Source organism: Lutra lutra, chromosome 8, assembly GCF_902655055.1.
Source record: "Lutra lutra chromosome 8, mLutLut1.2, whole genome shotgun sequence".
NCBI lineage: Eukaryota > Metazoa > Chordata > Mammalia > Carnivora > Mustelidae > Lutra > Lutra lutra.
In genome coordinates, this window is record NC_062285.1 from 107,845,640 (window position 1) to 107,872,330 (window position 26,691).

The 26,691-nt window shown below is 35.4% G+C and overlaps 1 protein-coding gene across 9 annotated transcripts in view; it reads left to right on the plus strand.

The window, feature by feature from the left end:
• METTL25 (methyltransferase like 25) overlaps positions 1-26,691 on the plus strand; it is a 151,843-nt gene that overhangs the window by 52,364 nt on the left and 72,788 nt on the right. For all 9 annotated transcript variants that reach the window (XR_007129290.1, XR_007129291.1, XR_007129292.1 and 6 more), the window contains 2 exons: positions 21,198-21,292; positions 25,131-25,160. Coding sequence is in view for 1 of the 9 variants with exons in the window: in XM_047740063.1 (XP_047596019.1) it covers positions 21,198-21,292; positions 25,131-25,160 (125 nt within the window). In the remaining 8 variants the exon portion in view is untranslated. The remainder of the gene's footprint in view (positions 1-21,197; positions 21,293-25,130; positions 25,161-26,691) is intronic.

The window sequence follows — 26,691 nt, forward strand, 5'->3', positions numbered from 1 at the left end:
ATCAGCATTAAACCGTTCATTGTGTCATACAGAAACGTATGACTAATTTCTTAGTCAAGGTAATAGTGAATTATTCCAGTCATTGCAACAATACATAGAATTGCTGCCTTTTTAGTAAAGACAGTATTTTCTGACACATTTTATTAAATATTTTATTAAATAAATCTTTTGCCTACTATGGCTTTTTAATACTGGGAGTTTGAGGGATGTAGAGGAACAAAGCTGGTTTCTCTTTTCAAAACAGCATGTATTTGATTTCCATTTCTAGCAGTGTGGGAGATGTGATTTTTCTGAGGAACCCTCCTACTACAGTTCAGCTAGATCCCAGCTAAATTAGAACATGTATTTTTTTAAGCATTGCTGAGTCCACAAAAAATAGGGGAAATCTCTATGATTCAAGAAAAATCAAAACCTAAAAGTTAAAAGGAGAGACAAAGAAAAGGAGTTGAAACCAGAGCACAGAACTGGAGCCATAAAAGTAGCAGTGTTGTCCTGAGGCAAATGCTTCTCACAGTAGGATCTAGAGACTAATATTGGGCCTCCTGCATGGTCAGGGAGCTAAACCTGAAAAGTCCATACTAAGCTATGACTTTGAATGAGACAAAACAGTTTTCAGTCAGATCTATATAGAAACAAAATCAAATTCCTATGATGGTATCCCAAACTCAGGCCCTTGGAATTTCTATAGATTAAAAACTACCAAATATAAGCTCAAAACTTAACATACAAACAAACAAAATCACAAAATATGTCTGGCTGGACATAACCTGAATGTTCCTTGCCCCTCTTCAACTAAAAGTACTGAATATAGATAGTTAAATTTTGTTTCTTAAAAGCATTGAAATACTGGAAAGATACAAAGTATTTATCAGGTCAACATGTAGGAATCCACAAAGATGATGGCAGCACTGAAGCCTCTAAGGTTGTTTGCACACCCCAAACTAGAGCTTTGCTGTCATAGTCCGTTGGGGGGGGGGGGGGCAGGCTGCAAATGATACACCTATACTTAGGCACATACAGAAGGAGTCTCTTAGACACACACTCACAAGCCGAGACCACAAAGGTGAGGACTAAAGTCAGGGCAGCAGTAGTAGTAATAGAGTCAATTAGGATAATTTAAGAAACATTTAAGATCATTTAGAGTGGGATATAAGGAAGCAGGAATTGTTAAGGACTATTACAAAGTGTCTGTTTTCAGCCATAATTTCAGAAATTATTACAAAGTGTCTGTTTTCAGTGCAGGTGATGGCACAGCTTACATGATAGGAAACACTAAGGACAGAACAAGTTTCAGGGCAAAGTTTTGAACATGTTTAATATTTGAGATGGTTTTATGTAGGAGTGATCCTATTTTGGGAAAGTTTTATGAATGTATCTAAATACATGGAAACGGAGCTATTGTGATAATCATAGGATTTATTTTTTTCTTATTTTCTGGAAAATCTGTAAAGTGGTAGCAGACAGTGTTTCATATGGTTCAAGAATGTAGAGGCCAAGGTGTCTACAGTTTTATTGGCCTTTCAGTTGTGGCTTATTACATAATAGTTGCTACTGCTCCAGCCATTACAGTTCAAGTGAAAAGAAATGATATGAAGATGAAGAAGTTTCTCCCACTGAGACACTGTCCTTTATAGAACTTCCTTTCCTTATGGACTACTTCAGAAGGCTAGGAAATGTAACCTTCTAGATGGGTACATTGTACCTCCAAATGAAATCAAGATTCTGTGAGTGAGAAAGGATAAACCGGGTATTAGGTGGGCAGTTAGCATTCTCTACCACTTAATGGGTGTGTGTATGTGTGCACACATAGAAGCCCAGGTGTAGTATTAATGCACAAATAAGGCACAGAAAAGAGGAGAGTATAAAGGAGACTGGGGAATGTCACAGTGTTTATGTGAAACAGAATGTAATCATAACCATTGTCCTCTTCTTCTGTTTAATAATTATAACTCCTCTTAGTTCTGAGCTCCTTTGTGATACCCTATCTAGTTGGGGTTAATCTAAGGTCTTGTTCTGAGTGCTTCTCTCCTTTGTGTGAAACATGTATTTTGAGAGTATAGCTGTATTTGTGTACTATAAATGTACACAAGCTGACAATAGTAACAACAACAAACAGTAATATATATGATTTATGAATTAATTGTGAAGATACATGATTTATAAGTGATTTCTTAGAGGTGAGAAAAAAGAATATAAGGGTTAAAAGAACCATTTCAGCTAAAATGGAAAGATTACTTCCTGTTAAGAGATCAGGAAAAGCTTTATGAAGGTAGTAACTTTTGAATTGAGCTTTATAGTGTAAGATTTAGATAGGCAAAAATGCGAGGAGCATTCCAAGCATAGGAATGAGGTGGGTTAAGTTAAAGTGCAGTAGATCAGTTACTGGAAATGGATGAATTCTCTAGCGAGGTGGTAACCTGATTCATATGAAGTATTGAAATGTTGAAGAATATTAAAAGGGACTCATCTAGAAAGTCCATTTTTGGTAATGAAAACTTTTGAGCAGAACAATTATGTGACCAAGAGCAAATGTTAAGACCTGTGATTCTCAACCATGAGATTGGCTGGGACCCTAACAGTGGGGAAAGGAAAATCAACCAGAAACTGTGGGACTAAGGCTAGGGGAACTAACCCAATAGAAGTATTCACCCCAAATCAGGTAGCCAGTTCCTCATTGGTATTCAAAAGGCAAACTCCAAGGTGCCTGGCTGGCTCAGTCAGTTAAGCGGCTGCCTTCGGTCGGGTCATGATCTTAGATCAGGTCCTGGGATCGAGCTCCACATGGGGCTCCCTGCTCAATGGGGAGCCTACTTCTCCCTCTCCCTTTGCCCCTTCCCCCTTTCTTGGTTCTCTATCATGCACACACACACCCTCTCTCTCTTTCTCAAATAAATAAATAAAATCTTTGGGGTGCCTGGGTGGCTCAGTCATTAAGCATCTGCCTTTGGCTTAGGTCATGATCCCAGGGTCCTGGGATCAAGCCCCACACTGGACCCCCTGCTCCGCAGGAGGCCTGCTTCTCCCTCTCCTACTATCCCTGCTTGTGTTCCTGCTCTCACTATTAAATAAATAAATAAATAATTTATATATATATATATATATATATATATATATATATATATATATTTAATAAGTCAAGGAGTTAGAATTTCAGCCCAGCCAGTCTAGCTGTAGAGTCACACTCTCAAAACATCAGTCAGAAATTGGGACAGAGATACAGGATTTGGCCTTCTGGGAAGATTCTATTAAATTTTAAAACATCAGGGCTAAAACCCAATGTGTTAGCATTGGAGTAATTTCCGGTTCTTATTAGAGGATGAGAATCTAAAACAACCTGAGGCAAAAGCTTATTTAGATCCTGTGTGAATTAAATGGGGCAAATAAGGGAAGCTCAGGGGATACATAAATGGTAGTTGTTCCTAGATACAGAGGAGAGTCCAAGCATAGAACTGAAGACTTATTTTGGTCCTCACCTCTTTTTAAGAATATCAGTCCTTAAATATGGATAAGCTTCATTAGTTTGAGTTTGAGAACTAGGGAAGGACATTGACTTTGTTGGAGATCGAGACAGTTTGGAGATTAGTGAATCTATCCTCATTCATACAGGGTTAGGACAGTTTCCTAATTTCTGCTTTTCTCTCTTCAGTTTTATACCCTCTAACTTGTTCACAGTCACATAAAGTGACACGGTGCCATTTTCCTTCTCTGGAATATGATAAGGGTGAGGGGTCTCTGGCCCAGCTTATATGGTAGTACTCACCTTTTGTTTTTAGGAGTAGCACTATCCTTAAATGTCTGTTTTGTGTTAAAGTTCATCATTATAGGTACTCAACATGAGATAAATGTGGCATCTCTCACATTCTATAAACTCTCTTTTCACATAGATATCAGCTATTTTATTTGCTAGGATCAATATTTTATTAAACTGGCATGGTTTTTTTTTTTTTTTAAAGATTTTATTTATTTATTTGACAGACAGAGATCACAAGTAGGCAGAGAGGCAGGCAGAGAGAGAGGGGGAGGCAGGCTCCCCGCCGAGCGGAGAGCCCGACGCGGGGCTCGATCCCAGGGCCCCGGGATCATGACCTGAGCTGAAGGCAGAAGCTTAACCCACTGAGCCACCCAGGCGCCCCTGGCATGGTTTTTTTTAAAGATTTTATTTATTCATTTGAGAGAGATACAGAGACAGAGATGGAGAGAGAGAGAGAGAGCACAAGCAGGGGGAGAGGCAGAGGGAGAGGAAGAAGCAGACTCCCCGCTGAGCTGGGAGCCTGACATGGGGCTCGATCCCAGGACCTGGAGGTGATGACCTGAGCCGAAGGCAGACGCTCAGCCATCTGAACCACCCAGGTGCCCCTAAATTGGCATGATTTGAATAGTTGTATCCTGCTTTGATTTTGCCTTCTTTTTTTGGTTTTATAGCCTATACCACATAATTAGCTTTGTCTATTTTTCTATTCATTTTCTATTTGTTGGGGCCACATGGGCCTTGAGAGAAAAGAGACCAACATGGTTTTAGGATAAGCTCTGCCTATAATGTAGGAGGCATGCAACTTGTGAAGAGCCCCATCTTGGAAAGAAAGAAAATAGTGGTTAACCATACCTAGAATCTAAGCCAGAACCTGAGTTTTAAAATACTTTTGTAATAATAAGTCCACCCAACAGTGGCATAAACAATAAAGTCCTTAATTTCTTCACATAAACAGAATCCAGGAGTAGCCGTTCTAGGGTTGGTTCACTGATTCTGGGACATTGGGGCCCTGGGTTCACATCTCTACTTCCCTGTCAGGGCTGTAGTTTCATGAGAAGTGGTATGAGTTACAGACTTTCTCCTCATGCATTCTCCCTTTCTGTCAAGGAGGCTGAAGAAAATCTGTCCAGAAATTTCTCAGAATTGTTTTATGTCTCCTTGTCTAGACATAGTTCGCAAAGTAACTTTTAGCTGCAAGGGAGTCTAGAAAAGTAACTATTTGACTTTCTCAGCTTCACTGATGAGGCAGCAAAGGAGACAGGTGTTAAGAATGACTCTTGAACAGCTCGCTGTATCTGCAAAATATTTTTTTCTTCTCCTCTCCTACCCCTCCTACTTTCTCCTGCTTTCTTTCCTGTCTCCTCTCTGTTGTGTACTGATTTTGAGGATTGAGTAAAGTGAGAGCACTAACTCTGTGAAAGGAGAGGGGCAATGATCTCTTTGTGTGCTCCTTTGCTTTGGCACCTACCACATTATTTAATCATGGTTAAATAATGGTTTAGGTTTAATCTCTTCAGGATAGTTTTGTATTTATTCCTCATAGTAGACTCAGACACAGTTTAAAACAAAAAGTTTATCTTTAAAACTTTTTTTTAATGCCTCACATTCACCAAAATATGTAATATATAGCAAGTACTCAATAAAGGAATAACATTGAAATAAAATTATAAATTAAGAAAAAAATTGGGCGCCTGGGTGGCTCAGTGGGTTAAGGCCTCTGCCTTCAGCTCAGGTCATGATCCCAGGTCCTGGGATCGAGCCCCGCATCGGGCTCTCTGCTCAGCAGGGAGCCTGCTTCCTCCCCTCTCTCTCTCTGCCTGCCTCTCTGCCTACTTGTGATCTCTCTCTCTCTCTCTGTCAAATAAATAAAATCTTAAAAAAAAAAAAAAAAAACTGATTCAGTCCTGGCTAAAACTAAAGAAAAAACAAGTATTTTTGATGAGGCATCTTGAGAAGAAATCATTATGTTGACATAAGTGGTTCGGGAATTCTCAAGGTACTAAGGTGGCTTTGCCCTTTTTAGCAAAGATAAGAAACAGAAGGTTAGAGAAGGTTTACATTTCAGAGGTCACTGGAACAAAGTGATGAAAATGATTTCACACTATCCTGGTGAGACAGGGGTCTTATTTAATTTTAAATCTATACAAACTCAAGAATCTTGTGTGTCATAGTCATTCCCTCTTTGGTTTTCTTTGAGAAGAAAGAAAAAACTTCTAAATACTCACCTACTAACTATGAAGTTTTTATTTCTCTCTAAAGCATCTAATCTTTAACCACAAAGCATATGATGGCCACAGAGGTTGTAAAACATGTTTGTGAGAGAAGAATGTATTTGTTCTCTTGGTTATAATAGTGGTTTCATAATTTTTTTCATCAGATCCAAATTAAGAAATACATTTTATGTCATTACAGATTAATAGGTAAATAAAATTGGTACTGAAATTTCATAAAAAAAAAAGTGCTTATTCTTTTTTTCTTTTTGGTTAATTAATATTTATTCTTCAAAAGGTGCTGGATCTTACAACCCACAGTGCATGCTGATGTGTTTATCTTATTCCTTCCTATTAAATTTTAGAAAATGTTGATCACAATCCACTGAGTTGATTTTGTGACCCCTTAATGGGTTGTAGCCAGTAGCGTGATGGTACATTTTTAGTGGTTGGCTTTGCACCTGAATAAAAGCTCCTTAATGTCAGTGTTTTCTGATTTCCATGGTGTAAATACACCCTACTTGGCCAGTTTCAAGCTACTCTCCACTAAATGTTGAACTGGGAAAAAATGACATAATCAGCTTTTTCTGGAGCCATTAGGAGCCAGCTTTACCACATCACTGGCTATAACACAGAGTGTAAAGTAAATATGAATTTATGTCATGTTTGTTATAAGTAAGTGAATTTGCTCATCTAAACTGCAGACTGCCGGGTACCTGGGTGGCTCAGTGGGTTAAGCCTCTGCCTTCAGCTCAGGTCGTGATCTCAGGGTCCTGGGATCAAGCTCCACATCAGGCTCTCTGCTCAGCAGTGGGCCTGCTTCCTCCTCTCTGCCTACTTGTGATCTCTATCTGTCAAATAAATAAATTTAATTTAATTTAAAAAATTAAAAAATAAACTGCAGATTGCCTTATCTGTTAAGCATGACAAACAATATCTGTTATATAGCAGATAACAAATATGTATTTGTTAGAAGAATGAGTTGCTTTATTTTGATAGGTATAAAAGAGTATTTGTATCCCCCCAAGTTTGTTTCTTTTTCAGTCCTGTTATTCATATAAGGACTGTAATTTCTTAGCCGAATGTCACAGGGATTTTTTTATATTCATAAACTTAAAGTCAAAGAAGGAATATTTTACTTTATTCATGTGTCATGGTGCATACTAAATATCATGTGTTCATCACTTAAATTGTTTTCTAAGAGTTTTAGCCTAAAATTTGAAAAAATAAAAAACAAATTAATAAAAAAACTATAAATGATTATATTTCAAAACAATTCTTTGAAGAAAAGAAAACTTCAAAAACAAGTTACAAGTGATTGGATTATATTTCATATTCTTTTCAGTGAACTGTCTTTTAACCTTGCTACAAATCATTAATATTTGATCCAGAATCTGGATATTGGGACATAGAATTTTATTTAGCAACTCCTTTTAATTTAAAACTAACCAGCAATTAAAACAGAGACTCTGAAACAGTTATGAGAACATAAGAACTGATTTAGTAAAAGCTTTGGGCATTGAGAATATCAATAAAACTTTTATTCAACACAGAGTGTGCTGAGATTTAGAAGACATACCAGGAATTTTGTACCCACTAACTGCCCCCTTTGCTAGATACGAGGGATTTCTAGATAAAGCACTTTAAAGAAATTTACAGCCCAATGGGAAGACAGATAACAAAAGATAGCTGTAACACAGTGTGATAGGTGCTGTATTCGAGTTATAAGTTACACAGGAAGTGTAGAGATGGTGACATTTAAATGCCCAGGGGAGTCCAGGAACACCATGCAGAAGAGGACATGGTTTGACTGCCTAGAGTTTTACTTCTCTCTTTGTAGTGCTACAGCTTTGGATAAACCAGTTAGCCTTTGTGGGTCATCTATAAATTAGTGAAAAGAAAGGGGCTCAATTCAATGACCTTGGAGGTTTCTCATGGCTCCAGTAATGATTCTGAGACTAGAATGTACCTTTACGAAATATGCCTTTTGTTTCAACTGAACCTCACCTATATTTATCATGACATTTAGGTTTAGTTTCATTATTTTATTTTCTTAATTATATTGGATTTGCATGAACAGATATCTGCTTTCCTGCCATGATTCTATATTTGGATGAGAATGTGGAGTTTTTGGAAATCAGTATAATAATGGCCATAAGTTTTATTTTTCCCAAAGTTTGGTGTCTAAGAGGTTAAATTACCTAACAATAATTTGTAGAAAGTACATATTTATATTTTTATTTACTTAACTATCAATATTAACAATTTATTAGCTTATTTAGTAATTCAGTTAGAAACCATCAGGAGCGATCTCAGCTTGAACGAAGTATTTGCTCTTGTAATCTTATAGCATATAAGTAGACTTTACTGTCAGTTTTGTAGATTCAGCTGTTTATAAGTTTTTGTTACAATATCATATTACTTCTCACTATTTAGCTGGGTTTATGTCTCAGAATAATTCTTGCCAATTAATATGGGGAAAATATAGAGATTTCTAGATGTACTTGGCAGTCTTTATACAATTACTTCACATAGACAGCTGTATCTAATCTTTAGTCAGTTGTACATTTTCTAGAGTGTTGGCACTGATTTTACTTTTGCCATAGGGCATCTTCTTGCTGTTTAGAAGTAGTTAAATAAGGAGTTTTAATACATTTTGCCCCTTTCTTTCTTTAGTTTGCACCTCGTTATTTCTTGTGACTAATAGAAAGTGGTTTCTGAAGCTCATGCAGATTGTATTTATTCAGCATAAGAAAAGTTCTGCCTGTGCTCATGGTAAATAAAAGAAGTAAAAAATGTGATTAAACTAAAATAGAAAATTAATACATCTGCTTAAAAGAAATAGTAAAGAGAAATAATTTATGTTTCAAATACAGAGTAATATGAAGTCAAAGCTAATAGAAATTCTTTTCAGAAAGTTAACTATCAAACTAATATAAAACAGGCTTTTAAAAAACTAATTTACATTTTACTAGGTTTATTATTTTTTTAAGATTTTATTTATTTATTAGAGAGAGAGAGAGAGCATGAGCCGGGCACGGGGTGTTTGGGGGGGGGGTGCGCAGAGGGCAAAGGAGAAGCAGACTCCCCACTGAGTAGGGAGCCCGGTGTAGGGCTCGATCCCAGAACCCTGGAATCATGACCTGAGCCAAAGGTGGGTGCTTAACCAACAGAAACATCCAGGCACCCCCATTTTACTAGGTTTACATACAAACTTGGATTTGTATATATGGAGCACATGATCTTGAAAAATATTTTGCTGTGAATATAGTATTCTCACATTTCTTTTTCCCATGGTAAATAAATTATAAGCAAGTTTCTAAATTTGTTTCATCATCAGTCTGGCACGATGAGTAAAATTCTCATTGGAATGAAGTCACACCATGATGCATAATATTAGTCTAAAAACTGTCTCACTGACTTAATGTTTCAGATATTCCATATGTGTCTCAATGTAAACTTTTATCAAGACTGATAAAAGGCTGTGAAAGAGCCCATTAAAAACAGCAGGAGAAACTTTTGGGGCATAGTGAGAAGCGCCAGTGGGGAGCTACTATCACATTGGTGGCCAGACCAACACAGTGTTTTCTCTCAGCACCCAGACTTTGCCATTCTTATAGTCATGCACAAAAATACCAAGACAGTAGTGTCCAGATGGATTCACTAAGAAATGGTGTTTTAGGGGGCGCCTGGGTGGCTCAGTCAGTTGGGCAGCCATGCTTGATTTCAGCTCCAGTCATGATCTCAGGGTACTGGGATTGAGTCCCGAGTCAGACTATGGGCTCACTGAGGGGGTCTGCTCCAAGATTCTCTCCCACTCCTTCTCCTTTGGGCCTCCCCCTACTTATGCTCTCTCTCTCCGGCTCTCTTGCTTTAAAATAAATGAATAAATATTTTTTAAAAAGAAAATATTTTACCATAGATATGATTCTATCAAAGTAATATATACATTTTAACTAGTTGTTTATTTTCTGTTGGATGTATCCTATAATTTACATATTCTGTCCCTTGAGATAACATTCCTAGCTGTACTTTTAACCAAAGGATAAGTGAAATACTAATATATTGATTATATATGGAACCAGAAGTAGAGATGAGCTGCAGAAAGAAAGATGTTATAAATATGGCTATACGTCTTACGGTCTAGACAGAAACAAATGAGAAATAGTAAATTACTCTTTTACCATTGACTAACCAGCTCTGCTGTTTTAGAATAATCTGTGTAGAAAAGTCCATACGTGGAATATAAATCTTAGGGTCTTAAATTGAAGGTATGTCCTGATGAAGGCAGAAGGAGATGACCACTAGGGGCTCAATACATATTTATGTAATGTATCAATTAATTAACATGAAAATATGATCATTGTGCTGTGATTTTCTTTAAATCTCTTGAATTCTAGGATCTTTTCCTAGTACTTCCTTTACAACTTAAATCATTGTTGATAGCTATGCATAAATTTTATCTAAGTTATTAAATTTTTATACCCATATTTAATCATTTCACGAGAATAGAGCAATTTTTAGAATTTACCTACTTTTAAATTATCTAGTTATTCCTTTTCTAGTTGTACTGTTTTGACTTTATTCAAGGGGCTCCTGGGTGGCTCAGTTGATAAGCATCTGCCTTTGGCTCCGGTCGTGATCCTGGGGTCGTGGGATCCAGCCCTGCCTCGGGCTCCCTGCTCAGCGGGAGGCCTGCTTCTCCCTCTCCCACTCCCCCTGCTTCTGTTCCCTCCCTCATTGTTTCTCTCTCTGTCAAATAAATAAATAAAATCTTTAAAAAATATGTTCTTTAACATACTTGCTATTAATGCTAAGGAGTATAGGTCTGGTTTACATAGTCATTTAATTGTATTTATCCTTTTAGTTTTAATATACTCAAAAACCTGGCAAGATAGAAATGCTCCAGAAATCTGGACAGTTTAATATAATTCCAGTATGTCTTTTATCTTTAGATAATATTTTGAATACCATAGGCACTAACCTCATTTAAAAGCTGAAATGAGGGGCGCCTGGGTGGCTCAGTGGGTTAAAGCCTCTGCCTTCGGCTCAGGTCATGATCCCAGGGTCCTGGGATCAAGCCCCGCATTGGGCTCTCTGCTCAGCAGGGAGCCTGCTTCCCTTCCTCTCTCTCTGGCTGCCTCTCTGCCTACCTGTGATCTCTGTCTGTCAAATAAATAAATAAATAATAAAAGCTGAAGTGAAAATCAAGAACTTTTCGTACAATTGTCTTGTAGTCTCTATGCTAATTTTGAACTATAAAGCTCTAAGGTAAGAAATAAGTTTCTAAACTTTCACAGCTAAAATCCCAATACTGTGTTTATTTGAGAACTTACCAGTCTCTACATGTCAAGTCTTCAGATACCCCTAAAGAATACTTTTAAGGAAACCTAAGTGGTCTTATTCCATCCTAGAAGAGAATGGCATGGAACGTAAACTAAATTTAAAAACAGATAAAAGGCTGGCAAATAATACATATTTGGCCTTTTTAAAAATAATGTTTTGTGAAAAACAATAAGATACCGATCAGTCTATATTTTATCTTTATTGTCATAAAGCATTATAGAAATGACATAGATGCATGTCATACAAAAAATAAGCTTTAATAAAGTAATTAAACTGAGTGAACTCAAAACATTAAGCATTCTGACAGCATACAAACATACAGTAAAAAGTGAAAGTCTGTTTCAGCATCACTACCCACAATGACACTCCCTTCTCATATTTCCATCCATGTATATGTACAAATATGTAGATGTACAAGTATCTTGGGTTTTTGACAAAAGGAATCAACTGAATGTAATCATTCATCCATTCATTTATCCATTCTTTCCACAACTATTTATTATGTATTTATAGTGTTCCAGGTACTTTTCTGGGAGCTGGAGAGATGGAAGGAAAAAGAAAAGTTCCTGCTTGCATATCATTTAATATAGATACAGTATATCAGATGGTGATAAGTGCTATGGAGAAAAATAAAGCAAAGAGAAAGAGTAAGGAGGGATATTATTTTATATAGAGTAGCCTGGGAAGGCCTTTTTAAGATAACATTTACATAGACAGTTGAAAGATAAGGGAAGAAACCATGCAGTTATCTTGGAGAAAGAGTGTTCCAGGCAGAGGAAATAGCAGGTAAAAAGCCCAAAGGCAGGAGCTTGCTTGTTTTGTTTTGTTTTTTTCAAGGAATACCAAAGAGACGGGTATGACTGAAACACAGTCAAGAGCAAAAGCACAGAGAGCCTTTAGGGAGTTGTAACCAGGTGAGCTGTTACCCAGGTGAGAGATGATGGTGGTTTAGGTCAGAGGGGAGTTTTAAAAGAAATTATTAAGTTTTGGATATATTTTTATGGTATTGTCAGCAGAAATTATTGACAATGGAGGTGTTAAAAAAAAAAAGCATACAAGTTTTGACCTGAAATAGTGGGAAGATGGAATTATCATTTAGTGAATTGGATGTGACTGCAGAAGGAGTAAAATTGAAAGGGAAATTGTTCAGTTTTGGGTAGGTTGAGCTTGATGTGACTCTTAGAAATTAAAGTGCAGAAGTTTCATTATGAATTGGATAAGTAATTTTGGGTTCCTGAAGACAAATCTGGGTTAAAGGTAAGAAATTTGTGAGATCATTGCTCTTTTACTTAGAAACTCTATTTATAGTTCTACTTGACTCTTAAGCTAAAGCTAATCATCCTTCGTGTTGGCATCAAGGCCCTGCTGCTCTTTTGCCCTTTCACTTAGCAATGTATTTTGGAGCTCTTTTCATAAATTTGTTTTACACACTATAAAATTCCTTGTAATGGATGTATCATATTCTGTTTAGCTTCTCCTGTATAGATTAACATTTGTTTTTATAATTTTCTCCTCTAACTTTTATAGTTTTTGTCTTATCCAATTCCATAATCTTTCTGGATTTATTTTGTGTGTATGATTCAAGAAATAGCTCTAAACTTATGTTTTTGTAAATGCTGTTTATTGAATAATCTGTGCTTTGCCACACTTGGTATAAAATTACAGCTTTAACATATAATGTATTTATAAGTTCTCTTATATTCCCTTAATTTGTTGATTCTTCTGCCTTAATTAGTATAGTTTATTGGAACTTTTTAAATCTAGTAGAGAAATTCCCCCAAGTTCTTATTTATTGAGAATTTTCTTAACATCATGTATTTTCTCTTTCAAAGGGGTTTTACTTATTTATGTATCTTTAAAAGAGTGATAATTTTACTTTTATTGCTCTACCAACTATTAGACATACAGATATAATTTTACTCTTTTTAGAGACCAGGTTCAGGATTACAGAATGAGTTTCACAAAGGAAGAGATTTGAGTTAAGCAGGGCTTAATGACAGCAGCACAATCATGGTCTGGGGTGGCAATTCTAGATGGCATGACTCAGTTCACACTTGATGAACAACATCAGGTAGGAAAGTCAAACAATAAGGCATTTTGTTTCATATTTTACTAGAGCCCTTCATCATATTTGTAGTATGGATGCTGAAAGCATAGACCATCTTTCAAGGAAGGACATAATTTATACCAAAAATGCTTGTTAGATATTAGCAATTTGGAACAATTATAATGTTTGGAGAAGAAATCTTTTATTTATCCAAATAGCTTGCTTAGAGGAGAATTGAAATGCTGATCACATCAATTGAAATGCTGATCACATTAAATTAAAAACATTTAATAAGGCTTAAATAGGTAAATTTACTTGAATCATTCATTTAGGATTAAAGTATGTGTAGTTTATAATGCAAATTTATATGAAAAGTTGCAAAATGTTTTGTGCTTAGAAAAAATGATTTTAAAATTATGCCATTCTCTTTATAGTATATGAATCATAATAAACATTGCTGACCAAATTCAAAGTAAAAGCTGATTTAGATGCATGTATTGAATGGATTTTAAATTAAAATATTAATATCCATAAAACAATCTGTTGGGATTTTAATTGGCATACATTGAATTTAAAGATCATTAGGGAGAGAATTATTGTCTTTAGGATGTCAGTTTCTCCTCTCTGAAATATATATTGTATCTTTATTTATTTGTTGTTATTTCAGATATTCATGTTAATCTTTCCTAGTTTTAGTTTGGTTTACTTGTCATGATTTTGTAAATTTTTCGTTCCTCATAAGAAATATGTATTGGGTACCTGTCACATGCTAGTCATGTGACTGTTCTAGGTACGAGGGATACGAGATTGAACAAAACAAAGCCCCTGCCCTTATCAAGCTTATATTCTAATAAGAAGACATCAGGCAATAGAAAAATAAATAAATGTATAATGTTAGGTTATAACCAGAAAAAGAAACTAATAAACAGGTGAGTGGAGGGTAAGGTATGTCGTGATCAAAGCAAAATTTTTCAAAAATCACTTACCTGTGTTTTTTCCTATCTTCCCCCCCATATTTCATAATGGTTATTGTGGTTTTAAATAAGATAGTCTAAAGTCCTCTATTTAGGAAGGCATAATATGAATTGAGATTATTCACTTAGTAGACAGAAATTTGTATCTCTAAAGGCATAATACCTATTTGTTTTTCCCAGATGAAATCATTCCAGTCAGATTTCATTTAGGTTTAAAGAAATTTAAAAGGAATATTTTTTTTTCCAAAATGTAATGAGGATGTACAGATAATCTTGATTCATCTGATTCTTTCTATTCAGTTCCACAAAGTTCTGTAGGAGGCACTAGAGGATGTAAAATAAGTGAGACACTGTCGATCCCCACTGGGAGGCTTTGATCTAGTGAGGAATTCAGAAGCAATTCCAGAGAACTTTTGTGTGTATCTGAGAGTGATAGATTCCTGGCCCATAGACCTTAATCAACTATGACTGTGAATTTTTGAAGAAATGAATGAAAGAAGTGATAAATGATGAATGTCTAAACCAAATACTGCTATGACTAGAAGAGAGAATAAGTTTTCATAACTAAAGGATAAAGGAAAGCTTTCTAAAAGAGGAGATGTTTGGTCTTCGTTGAGAAAGATGAATGAGTAGGGAAGGACATTTTGAGAACTTTGTAGAAAGGAGGCACAGAGGCAGAAAGAAACTGTGTGGCTTGTTCTGAATAAAACAAGTCCATGTGGATATATTACTGAGAGGGAGTTGAGAATGAGAGTGTTGGAAACAGAAAATATCACTGAAAAACAAATTAGGACCAGACTGTGAGAGCCATGAATACTAATGTGGTGTGACAGAATATTATTCAGTGGGAGATAAAATATATTTCATTTTGTTCCATAAAAATATCTCTTGTGTATTGGTTTAATGCAAAGGAATTTCATACCCTCATCTACATTTCTGAAAGGTAGTAATTTTTGGCATTATAGAAGATAGATTGACATGGAGCTAGATCAGGGACAGGGAGACTAGTTAAGAAATAGTTCTAAAAGTTCAGATCAAGACTGCATTGGAAAAGAACACTAGGAGAAGAATAAACAATAAATAACCTAAGTAGGTAAATTAAATAGGGAGTCAGGAGAAACCTTGCTAAAAGATGAAAGTTGAGCAAAGACTTGAAAGAGGTAATTGAGTTACCAAGTGAATAGTTGAGGGGTTGGGGGGCGGGAATCATTCCACACAAGAGGAACAAGTTGGCATATTTTTTTAAAAGACTGTATTTATTTGACAGACAGAGAGCACAAGCAGTGGCAGGCAGAGGGAGAGGGAGAGGGAGAAGCAGGCTTCCTGCTGAGCATGGAGTAGGACTCAATGCGGAGCTGGACTCGGTGCTCCATCCCAGGATCCCAGGATCCCAGGATCATGACCTGAGCCAAAAGCAGATGCTTAACCTACTTAGCCAACCAGGTGCCCTCAACCTGGCATATTTGAGGAATAGCAAGAAGCCAGAGCGGAGGTCAAAAAGAATAGTAGGAGAGGAGCTCAGAGAGGCAATAGCTCTGGGTGGAGAATACTGATTGTGTAGAGCTGCATAGGATATCATAAGTCTTATTCTAAGTGGAATGGGAATCAGGAAGTTAACAGTAAGCGGGTGGATGGTACACATCAATTAGAATAATTTGAAATGAGTTTATTCACAAAGGGGCTATTTACAAAGATATGGGTGTAGGAGAATCGTAGGATATAGTGTAAAAATCTAGGACTTATCACAGAAAATTCCAAAGCTTTGAGATACGAATTTTGCTATTTTACGGAATTGAAAATTTTACAAGAGGGTGAAATAGAACAAGGTGTGAAATGATGCCAGAGAGGTAGTCACAAGCAGATCACGTTAAGGAACAACGTCTTAATTTTTCTTTTTCAAGTTTTTATTTAAATTCCAGGGGCGCCTGGGTGGCTCAGTGGGTTAAAGCCTCTGCCTTCAGCTCAGGTCATGATCCCAGGGTCCTGGGATCGAGCCCTGCATTGGGCTTTCTGCTCAGCAGGGAGCCTGCTTCCCCCTCTCTCTCTGCCTGCCTCTCTGCCTACTTGTGATCTCTGTCTGTCCAATAAATAAATAAATAAATTTTTTAAATTCCATTTAGTTATGATTACAATCTAATATTAGTTTCAGGTGTACAATACAGTGCTAGAAGACTTCCTTACAACACCTAGTGCTCATCCTAACAAGTGCCCTTCTTAATCCTCATCACCTATTTAACCCATCGCCCATCCACCTCTATTTTGGTAACCATCAGTTTGTTCTCTGTATTAAGAGTCTGTTTCTTGGTTTTCGGTCTGAAAGGAGAAGAAGAACCTGTTAAATCGGGAAGTGAACTGATGAGGTTTATAGTCTAAAAGATCACTTTGCCTTATTGAAAGCGAAATAAAAAGGAGCAAGAGTGTGTGTTGATAATTAGTCAAGAGGCTTTCATAGCAGTTTCATAGCATAGTAGTTTGGGATGGTAAAAATAGAGAATATGAATGGATTTGAGGAATATTTAGGGGAAAAATAAATATTTAGGGGAACTTCTAAAATAAGCTATATAGGAGGAAGTGTCTGAGAAGATTCCTAAATTTTTTGACTCATGTAAATGAATAAATGTTGCTGCCAGTCATGAAAATAGGAAACTTTAGGATATCTGGTTTGGTGTCATTCAGTTATTTAGATTTTGGACATGTTGATCATCAGGTGCCCATGAAATATCTATTTGGAGATGGTAGTTAGGCTATTCATGATGCAGAATTAGATCTTAGAGAAGAGGTTGAAGATATAATGTAGGAATTGGAGTAGCTTGAATGGTGTCTCCCAAAAGTAACATCAACTCAGAACTTCAGAATGTGACCTCGTTTAGAAATAGGATATTTATCGATGTGATTAGTTAGGATAAGGTCATACTGGAATAGGGTGGACCTTAAATCCAGTGAATGTCCTTATAAAAAGAGGAGAGAATGCAGAGAGACACAGAGGGAAGACAGCCACGTGAGGACAGAGGCAGAAACTGGAATGGTACAGCTACAAGCCAAGGAATGCCAAGGATTGCCAACAACCATCAGAGGCTAGGAAGGGGCAAGGAAAGGATTCTTCCCTAGAGCCTTCAGAGAGAGCATGGCCCAGCCCATACCTTGATTTCAGATTTCTAGCCTCCAGAACTGTAAGAGAATACCTTTCTGTTGCTTTAATCTACCGAGTATGTAGTAATTTGTTATAGCAGCCCTAGGAAATTACTAAAGGAATCGTCAGTGTATGTTGAGATACAGGTAAGATTGCCTAGGGAAAGCATACAGATAAATCAGGGCTTACACACTGGCCCTCACTGATAGTGGGTGCCCCCAGACTCATTTTGGGCAAGTTTGACTATTGTATTATGCCCAAATTATGCTTTAAATAGCAGTAAGACTGGCCAAATGAGATATTTAGTTACTATACAAATTGATTAGTACTTATTTTATTCTGTCTAGCTGCTTCATACATTCATATACCAACTGAAATCATTTGAGTTTGAATCGGTCTTCAAAAAAGCATAAAGGGGAGATAGGAATAATCCTTATGAACATTAAGTACACACAAAATAACAAACTATTAGGGGATATGAAGAGCATTAGACACAAGTAAGAGAGCATGCATGCTATCATGGAACCAGAGCGAGAGAATATTATAAAAGGAGTATCAGAACCTCCTGAAAATCCACAGTAAGAAAAATACCCATTAGGTTTTGTCTCATAGGTGCTAGTGGTGAGGGAAACAAGAACTATTGGAGTGACATGGTTAGATGTGTCTATTTTAAAAAGATAATGTTATTCTTATATAAAGGATATATATAAAGAATGGACAAGACAAAAGGAAAGAGAAATGGAGAATTAGTAAGTAGGTATTACATTTACCCAGTCATGAGCTAATGAAGATAGAAAAAGAAAAGCAGGTATAATTAAGAGGTTGTATATAAGAACTTAGGGATTAAAGGAAAGAATAATAGAAGATGGTTCTTAAGTTAAAACTTGCTTAATTAAGTGGATAATAATATTACTAACACAGGAAGGAAGAACTAGTAGAAGCTCTCCTTTTATGAGATTAATGGATTTCTAAAGCCAACAAAAAAGAAATTGGATAGAAGAAAAAAATAAGAGTCTTCATCTATTCCAAAATTATCATTTAAAGATATCCTGAAAGTGATCCTAGGGAAAAGCAACTGATAAGAGAGGTTAATGCTCAGTGCAACTAGATTTAAATGTATGAACAGCGTTAACTAAGGGGTTGATACATAACAGTAGAAACCTCGAGCTCTGTGACTTTGATTCAGGACATAGAAGTGAGCCTCCTTCTTCACTGCAGTCAGAATGAAGCTGCTGAAATGGATTCCAAAGATAATATTGTACCTGTACTTGAAAGGCTTTGTTTGACTTGGAGGATGTCCTGCCTCTCTATCAGTTGTTTGCACTTACTTTTAAGAAAGGAGCAGAGCTGTGAGGCCACCATGACCTCAACCACAGAGGAAACTGTGATGTAGATTCAGAAAACTTCAAGGAGATTCCACAACCACGAGGTGTCCAAAGGAGAGAGGCTTTGATGGGATTTTACATAACCCTGAACCAAGGCTGGCAATTGCTACAAACTATAAAAGCCCTAGGATCTTTGGTGTTTTGGCTAGAGATTCAGGGAGCCATATATATCGAGTAACATTGTCTTCTGCTATCACAGTTATGCAGGGTTGGAGAGGAAGCTCCCTTATATGCAATAAGTATCCTTCTGTAGGCCTTTATTGTAGTGGAAAAGAATAGCCTTATGGACCCTTAGGAACACCATAGCCATTCTTTACTCTCAATACCCTCATCAGTACAAGTTAGTGAACATGCAATAAAATCATCTTTTACTAGTCTCCATTTTTCTAATGATAGCCCCATGTGCTCAGCCACCTCCACTGTTGGCTTCCATACTTGTGTCATCTGAAATGAAGAGGGATACCAGAGGTCCAATGTATCCCTGCCTTCATCTTCCCTTTATTACTAGAAATCTGGGAATCCCAAAACTCAGTATTCCTCTGAATAATTCCCACCTATCATACCTCTACAATACACTCACAGCTTTACCACTGTCTAGGGACCACCAAGACTAATCCCATCATACCTTTGATCTCTATTCCTATCTATAAGGAACAAGAGAATGGCTGGGGGAAAGGGAAAATATAGGTATTTTATTGGTTAGCACCTTTCCTAACTATTCTGAATAAAATAACACAAACCCATCTCTCTAGCCCCTTATGCTTTATAGTAAGATCTAGATATTTCTCATTTTGGTTAGAAATGGTTAGAAATAGAATTTGGTTAGAAGAATAAAAAAACCTCGTAGTAATTTGTTTTATTTAGTAGTAATCATGTCTCAGTCGAATTGTAAAGCCTTAAATAAGACTCAAACTGCTATTTCAAGTCATTTTGGAAATAGAGGAAGTAGTCCAAGGTCCCTAAAACCTGGAAGGGCTTTAAGGCTCCAGAAGTCCTGTGCATGTGTAGTTGAAATTGTTTATATAGCTTGGTGGTTAAGAGCATGGCCTCTGCAGTCCGTCCGATTGCCTCTGTTTAAACCCTATCCCACCATGTGCTTGATTTTGCAACTTAAGACAATTTACTTAACGGCCTATGCTTAGTTTCCCTAGCTAAGCCATGAGAATAATAGTGTACCTACTTCATAGAGTTGCTGTAGGGACTAAAACTAGTTAATACATTTAAAGTACTTACAGTATTACCTCACAATATTAAGTGCTGTATAAACATTAGCATTATTATTATTTATATTCCCAGGGAAGGATCTGTATCTTCCAACTGATTATCAGTAAGGTCTGTTATAAATCTTAATTTATGAACAAAAGAAACCACTTTCACAGGCATTGATCTGCATGAAATTTAAACTTTCACTATTTTAATCAAAAGTCATCCTTCATAGCAGCGAAATTTACTTCATGAATTCTACTTCAACATTATTTTCTTTTTGTTTAATTTTTATTTACTTTTTAAACAATATTTTCTTTTGAAGTGTTTTTATGTTTTCAAGGTTTTAGTTCTATTTTTACTTTTTAACCTAAGTTCTCACAGTCTTGATAAATTTAAGCTCTTATTTTTTAGGCTTCAATTTAAAAAAGAAATTTGTTTTCCTTTTCAAAATCCCTGTGTAATTAGTAGTGCTGCATTAAGGGTTTGAACATCAGCAGATTGCATTTGCAACTCTGTGAGTTAGGCAAAAGATATGTGTGATTAAGCAGTGAATGTTGATTTTTTGTTGTTGTTAGTTAAGCCATATATGCAACTGAGCCAAATTGCATCACAATTGAAAATATTACAGCCTGTTAATATAATGAAGAAAGAAGAGCTTATACAGCTGCTCTTTTCCTGGAAAGTGAATATAGTGGCTGAAAAAAAATTGAGGTTTCATCATTATTAGGGATGAATTAATATTGTTCTATAATAAATTACCAAATGTCATTTAATAAATCATTTTTTAGAAAGTCAGCTCAGCAGTAAATGTCCAGTATCTCATTACTTATTTCCTGTAGTTACACTGAACATGAAGAGTACTTCCATTTTAAATTGCTTTTGCTAAATCTGAGAAAAATAATTTTGGCAATTTGGTTAGTATCAGACCTAAAGCTTAAACACAAAACAGCTGTGGTTGAAAATACCACTTTCATAACATTAATATGCTTTCAATTAACAGATTGGAATGAACTGTTAAACATTACTACCTCCTTGTTTAACTACTGTTTGACTGTCAGTGACTGCTTTTCTTTCTCAATAGATTGTTTACTTTAACTGAAAGAGGAAGAACCTTATTTAAATAATCCATATTTTTCCCCCATCTGCAGAAAGTACCCAAGAAAAGTGGGGATTTCCAATGTGCCAGTATTTAAAGGAAGAGAGATGGTGCTGTGGTCGTAATGCCAGAATGTCAGCATGTTTGGTATGATTATGTTTTTTTCTGGACTAAGAGCTTTATCCAGATGTTGAGGAATTTATTATTGTTGGCTAATATCATGAATTAAGTGCCAAGTTTTGAAGAGCATCATTATTAATACTTTTGTGCATTGCAAATTTTAAGGAACAAATGACTTGCCCTTCCAACATTTTCTACTACTTTACAATTGGTAACAATTTATCATTATACTTTTTTACTTATAATTTTTATATATAATTACTTTAATTATCATAGAAAATATACCAACTACCAAGTATTAAATACAGAATTAGTTCAGTGCTTTATTCACAGTTCTGTGCTATGTTTGTGTGTGTTTGTAGTAGATGATTTGGTCCCTTAATTTCTTATAGAATGGGAAAAATATTAGTAAGCTATCTGGAATATGAAGTAACTATCTACTTAAATAAAACTTCTAAAGTGCCTAATTTGGCTAATGCCCTTAGACCTAGAACACTTTAGCATGTGGTATTCTCTGTTCGTGGGCCTATATTAGTTTTTAAAGGATAAAAGCAAGTTAAAAAGTGTAAGTTATTTTTTATCATGAGAAATTTAAAATATGGCTAGTTAATAATGTATTTAGTGTCCAATCCCAAGATAAATTAATTTCTGTGGCCATTATTTTTATGCCAGTTACACAGCAATATAAAAAATAGTACACTAGTGTTCTAGGTCATGGATCCTAGAATTATTTTAGAAATCTACTTATGCTCAAATAATAATTTTTGTAAATCTTCTTAAATTGCTTTTCTTAGAAATTGTCTTGTTCTTTCATTGTGTCTGTTAGTAGTATTTGTTCCGGGTCATGTATTTGTGACAGGTCATTCTTGGAATTACTTTGGTTCTAAGAATGCTGGCAACCAGGATTATACCCTTCAGGCAAGAAATTAAAATAGCCTCTCCTGGGACACCTGGGTGGCTCAGTCAGTTAAGCATCTGCCTTTGGTTCAGGTCGTGATCCCAGGGTCCCAAGATCCAGTCTCACATCAGGCTCCTTGCTCAGTGGGGAGCCTGCTTCTCCCCCTGCTTGTGCTTTCACTGACAAGTGAGTGAATAAAATCTTTAAAAAAATAAAAAAAAAAACCTAAGAAAAAAAAATAAAATGAAATAGGCTTTCCTAGGGAATCTCACTAGCCTAAGAGAAAAGACCTAATGATACTGGCATCAGGGATTTTACAATAAAGCAGGACATATGTCACCTTTATGATGAAGCCTGCAATTAACAGTCCTCACTCAAAAGCATAATACCTCTAATCAGGTTTATGATACCCCCATTTTAATTATCAGGAGAGAGCCAAGAATCACTAGGTATCTAAAGAAAGTCTAACATGAAAGAACAGAGATGAGGTAAGCAGAAGAAAAGAAACTTGGAGGAAATGGAGACTAAATAAAATAATGTAAAATAACTATTAATATCTCTTAGATAAAAGAATATACTGCATTCACAAAACAAAAATGGTTGCTATGAAAATAAACATTCAAAGAAACAAAATGAAGCATTTTGAAAAATGAATTTCAGAATATAGAATGTATAGACCACACTGCACTTAATAACTTTTCCTGACTAATGTCAGCTTCCTATGGAATGCCCCTCTCCTTGGCTCCATCCCAGTCCCTGGCTACCTTGGCTTCTTTTTTGGAGTCCAAGAAACAGGGTTTTTTGGTGCATTTTTTTATTGCCTTTTGCACCATACCTGACCTTATCCACAAGTAATCAAAACCTCCGGGGTTAAAAAAGAGAGAAAGAGACCTTTCTGGTGACACTTTGAGATAAATTGTTAAGGCTGCTAACCAGAGATAAAATTTTAATTAGATTAGTATAATCCTGTCGGCATACTTTAACCCTGATAAAACTGCAAAATATTGTAGATTAGTATGATATGAACACTTGGTTTATTTTCTTCATTATCTTTATTTATTGGCCAAGAAAAATGTTAATGTTTGCAAGAAACTTCTTATCACCTACCTGGTTATCTTTTATTATGTCATCATAATTTATCGTTTGTATTTCTAAAATCCCTCATCAGCAACACATACTAAAAGTAGTCTTGTTATTGACTACTTGTAACTAGTTTTACTTATCTAAAAGCAGATATTCTTACCAAGACCAAGCAACTTATTAAAACTTCTTGTTTCTTTATTCAATTCAGTCTTTTAGCAAAAACTATAACACAAAAATCTAATCTGAAATGAGCACAAACAGTACCGTAAATGAAAATCAATGTTTTCTTCAGTAATAAATTTATTCTGGGTCTCTTGCTGTTTAATTTAATAAGAAAATTATATAGTGTCTTTCGCCTATATTCATAAATCTGTGGCTCTAGATGTTCAGTGAAGGTATCCTTCAAATCAGTGGAAAAATTGCCATTTTTTTCTTTGAACACTTTCTGTGAAGCAACTTTTTATACAGTGAACTCATTTTCTCACTAAATCTTCATGGTGCGAGGGCAGGAGAAGTTAATCAGGGTTTATTTTTTATTTATTTATTCATTTATTTATTTATTTATTATGTAACAGAGAGAGAGAGAGATCACAAGTAGGCAGAGAGGCAGGCAGAGAGAGAGGGGAAAGCAGGCTCCCGGCTGAGCAGAGAGCCCGATGTGGGGCTCGATCCCAGGACCCTGAGATCATGACCCGAGCCGAAGGCAGTGGCTTAACCCACTGAGCCACCCAGGCGCCCCAATCAGGGTTTAAAGAACAAGATTTTGCCTCCTGCTCACTTGCTAACTAGCTATACAATGTCTATACAAAGGCGAGTACTTTACCTTGTCAGTGAGCTTGTACAGCTGCAAAAATTGTACTTACACAGAATAATCTGTAAGTTAGTTTTAGAAGTATATGATTCAGCTCTATCTTATAAGTATTATTTATGAATAGCAATCTGAAGCAAAAATGAGTATTTTTAAATTGAATAGGAAATATACACAGATCTATTAATTTTACTACTTTGTGTTTGAAATATTTTTATTAGAATTTTTAAAATAAAGTTAAATATTAAAATATCTTAATCTCATTCAGTTATAAAACTATGTAAGTGTGGAAATGTATGTCCCTTAAAAAAATGGAAGTTTTAGAAGCCTCTATTCCATATTTAAATTATGGCAAGTCTTTCATATATATCTTTCATATGTGTTGCATTATGAATATTTATTAGAAATATTAAGAAACATTCTCTAAAAATGTTCTGGATCTTAAATATAAATATAAAACTAGCTATATATAAAATTGTAAAAATATGTATTATTTGTCTTCTACTGGGCACTTGAACATATGCGAACTTGATTTGAATTTGCAGACCAGGCAGATCAAAACTATACATACTTTGCTGAACTGAGTTTTCAACTACATTCTGTTCAATATAACCGTGTATGATAAAATATGAAACATGTTTATAAAATAATTAGATGAAAATAAGTTTAAAATAGTATGTAAACATATATATACACATATACATACATACATAATAATAGCTTTGGATTAAAAAATAGTAGCTTTGGATTTATTTGATTGTTTTAACTAAACTAAAAGCTATTTCATTTCTTTTCTGTTTTCTTATTTTTTTCTAAAATTCAAGGAGTGTATATAGTTGAGGTGTGTTTGTGCTTGTGTACATGACACACACCTATTATAAATCAACCCTAAATTATACAAGTAAACCAGTTAACAATGTTAATGACATTAACATTTTTAAATGTATAAACTTACATGTTGTCACTTAATTAATCTTTTTAAGTCACTTTTATAAGCCCTTATATAATGTGTTTATAAGTCTTATAAGGTAAGACTAAAAATATGAGTAGTCTCTGTCTTATTTTTTTCTCCAAAGGCATTGGAACGAGTTGCAGTTGGCCAAGGGGTAAGTAAGAATGCTTCCTCTAATACAACAGATGGACATGATAGTTTTCTTAAAGACTCTGTACATGACCTGCTGATGAACTTAAAACCTGATGAATTTTAATAAATATCACCTCTTCTTTCACCTCTTCATATTCAAATGTATACATTTTCTATAAGTTTACTTTAAAAGAGAAGTGAACTTTCAGAAAAAGTAAATTAACTTTTAAGAAAACTTCTACATTATATTCTTGTAATAATGTCTCATTTCTTCATAATATACTAAACAGTCTATAAATATTTCTAAAGACTGTTGTTGCTGACTATTAGGCTTTTATGGACTTAGTTCAAGAGGTATATATGGAATAGCATTCAGTTCATTTTTTACCTATAGTCCAAAACACACATTTTGTTGTTGTTTATTTAACTTTTTTCTTTGATTAATCACTAGTTGAAATAGCCAAATGGGCTTGTACATACAAAAAGAAGTTAAAAGTATCCCCAGAATATCCATGTAATTGCCTTATCCTCTACATTATAATTCATGAAATATACTAAGAATTTCTAAAAAATTTTTAAGAGTTCTTTTTAAACTTTTCACAAGAGTTTTCCTGTTAGACCTAAATTTTAGAAATCAGTTTTTTGCTTTTTTTTTAAAGGATCATTAATGTCAATTTGAATTTTTTTTAAATAATAATAATTTGAAAATGACAATAGCAACAAATATAATTTACTGAGTACTTACTGGGCACAATGCTAAGAACTTTAAAAAAAAGTGTTCATGGGCGCCTGGGTGGCTCAGTGGGTTGGGCCGCTGCCTTCGGCTCAGGTCATGATCTCAGGGTCCTGGGATCGAGTCCCGCATCGGGCTCTCTGCTCAGCAGGGAGCCTGCTTCCCTCTCTCTCTCTATCTCTCTCTCTCTGCCTGCCTTTCTGTCTACTTGTGATCTCTCTCTCAAATAAATAAAATAAAATCTTTAAAAAAAAAAAAAAGTGTTCATAATACATATCTAAAAGTTGATAAAAACTGATTTTTAAAGGCATTAGAGCATATTTAGGTGTGTGGGTTTTAGTCTCAAACTCCTGGTTTGCAGTTAACAGCTATATTGCCTATCAACCTGGTGGTTCCTTAGGGATATAGAAGAGGAAAGAGCCTTTATCATAATAATGTTCCTGTACATTTTTGTGATGTTTTTCAATTTCCCAAGTGCTTACTCATGTTTACAGTCAATCTTATAAGTTGGGTATTATCCCAGACTTGCATGAGAACATGATACACAGCAGAAGTTTAATAGTACATTCTAGCTCCCTTAATTAATTGCAGAGTCACTGACTTCTGGCTTAGTGCCCTTTCCACTAGACCTGTAAAATGCATGCCTAAGATAATATACTTTAAGGGTGTGCTCTTTTTGCTCCCTCCCATTTAAGATGCATTAAAGTGTTAAGTTGATTTATCACTTGTGAAGGAAAGAAAGCAAACTCTGAGCCACATCCAGTTTATTCTTGAAATAGTCAGACACACAGTGCGGTGGAGATGTTGATTCCATTCCCAC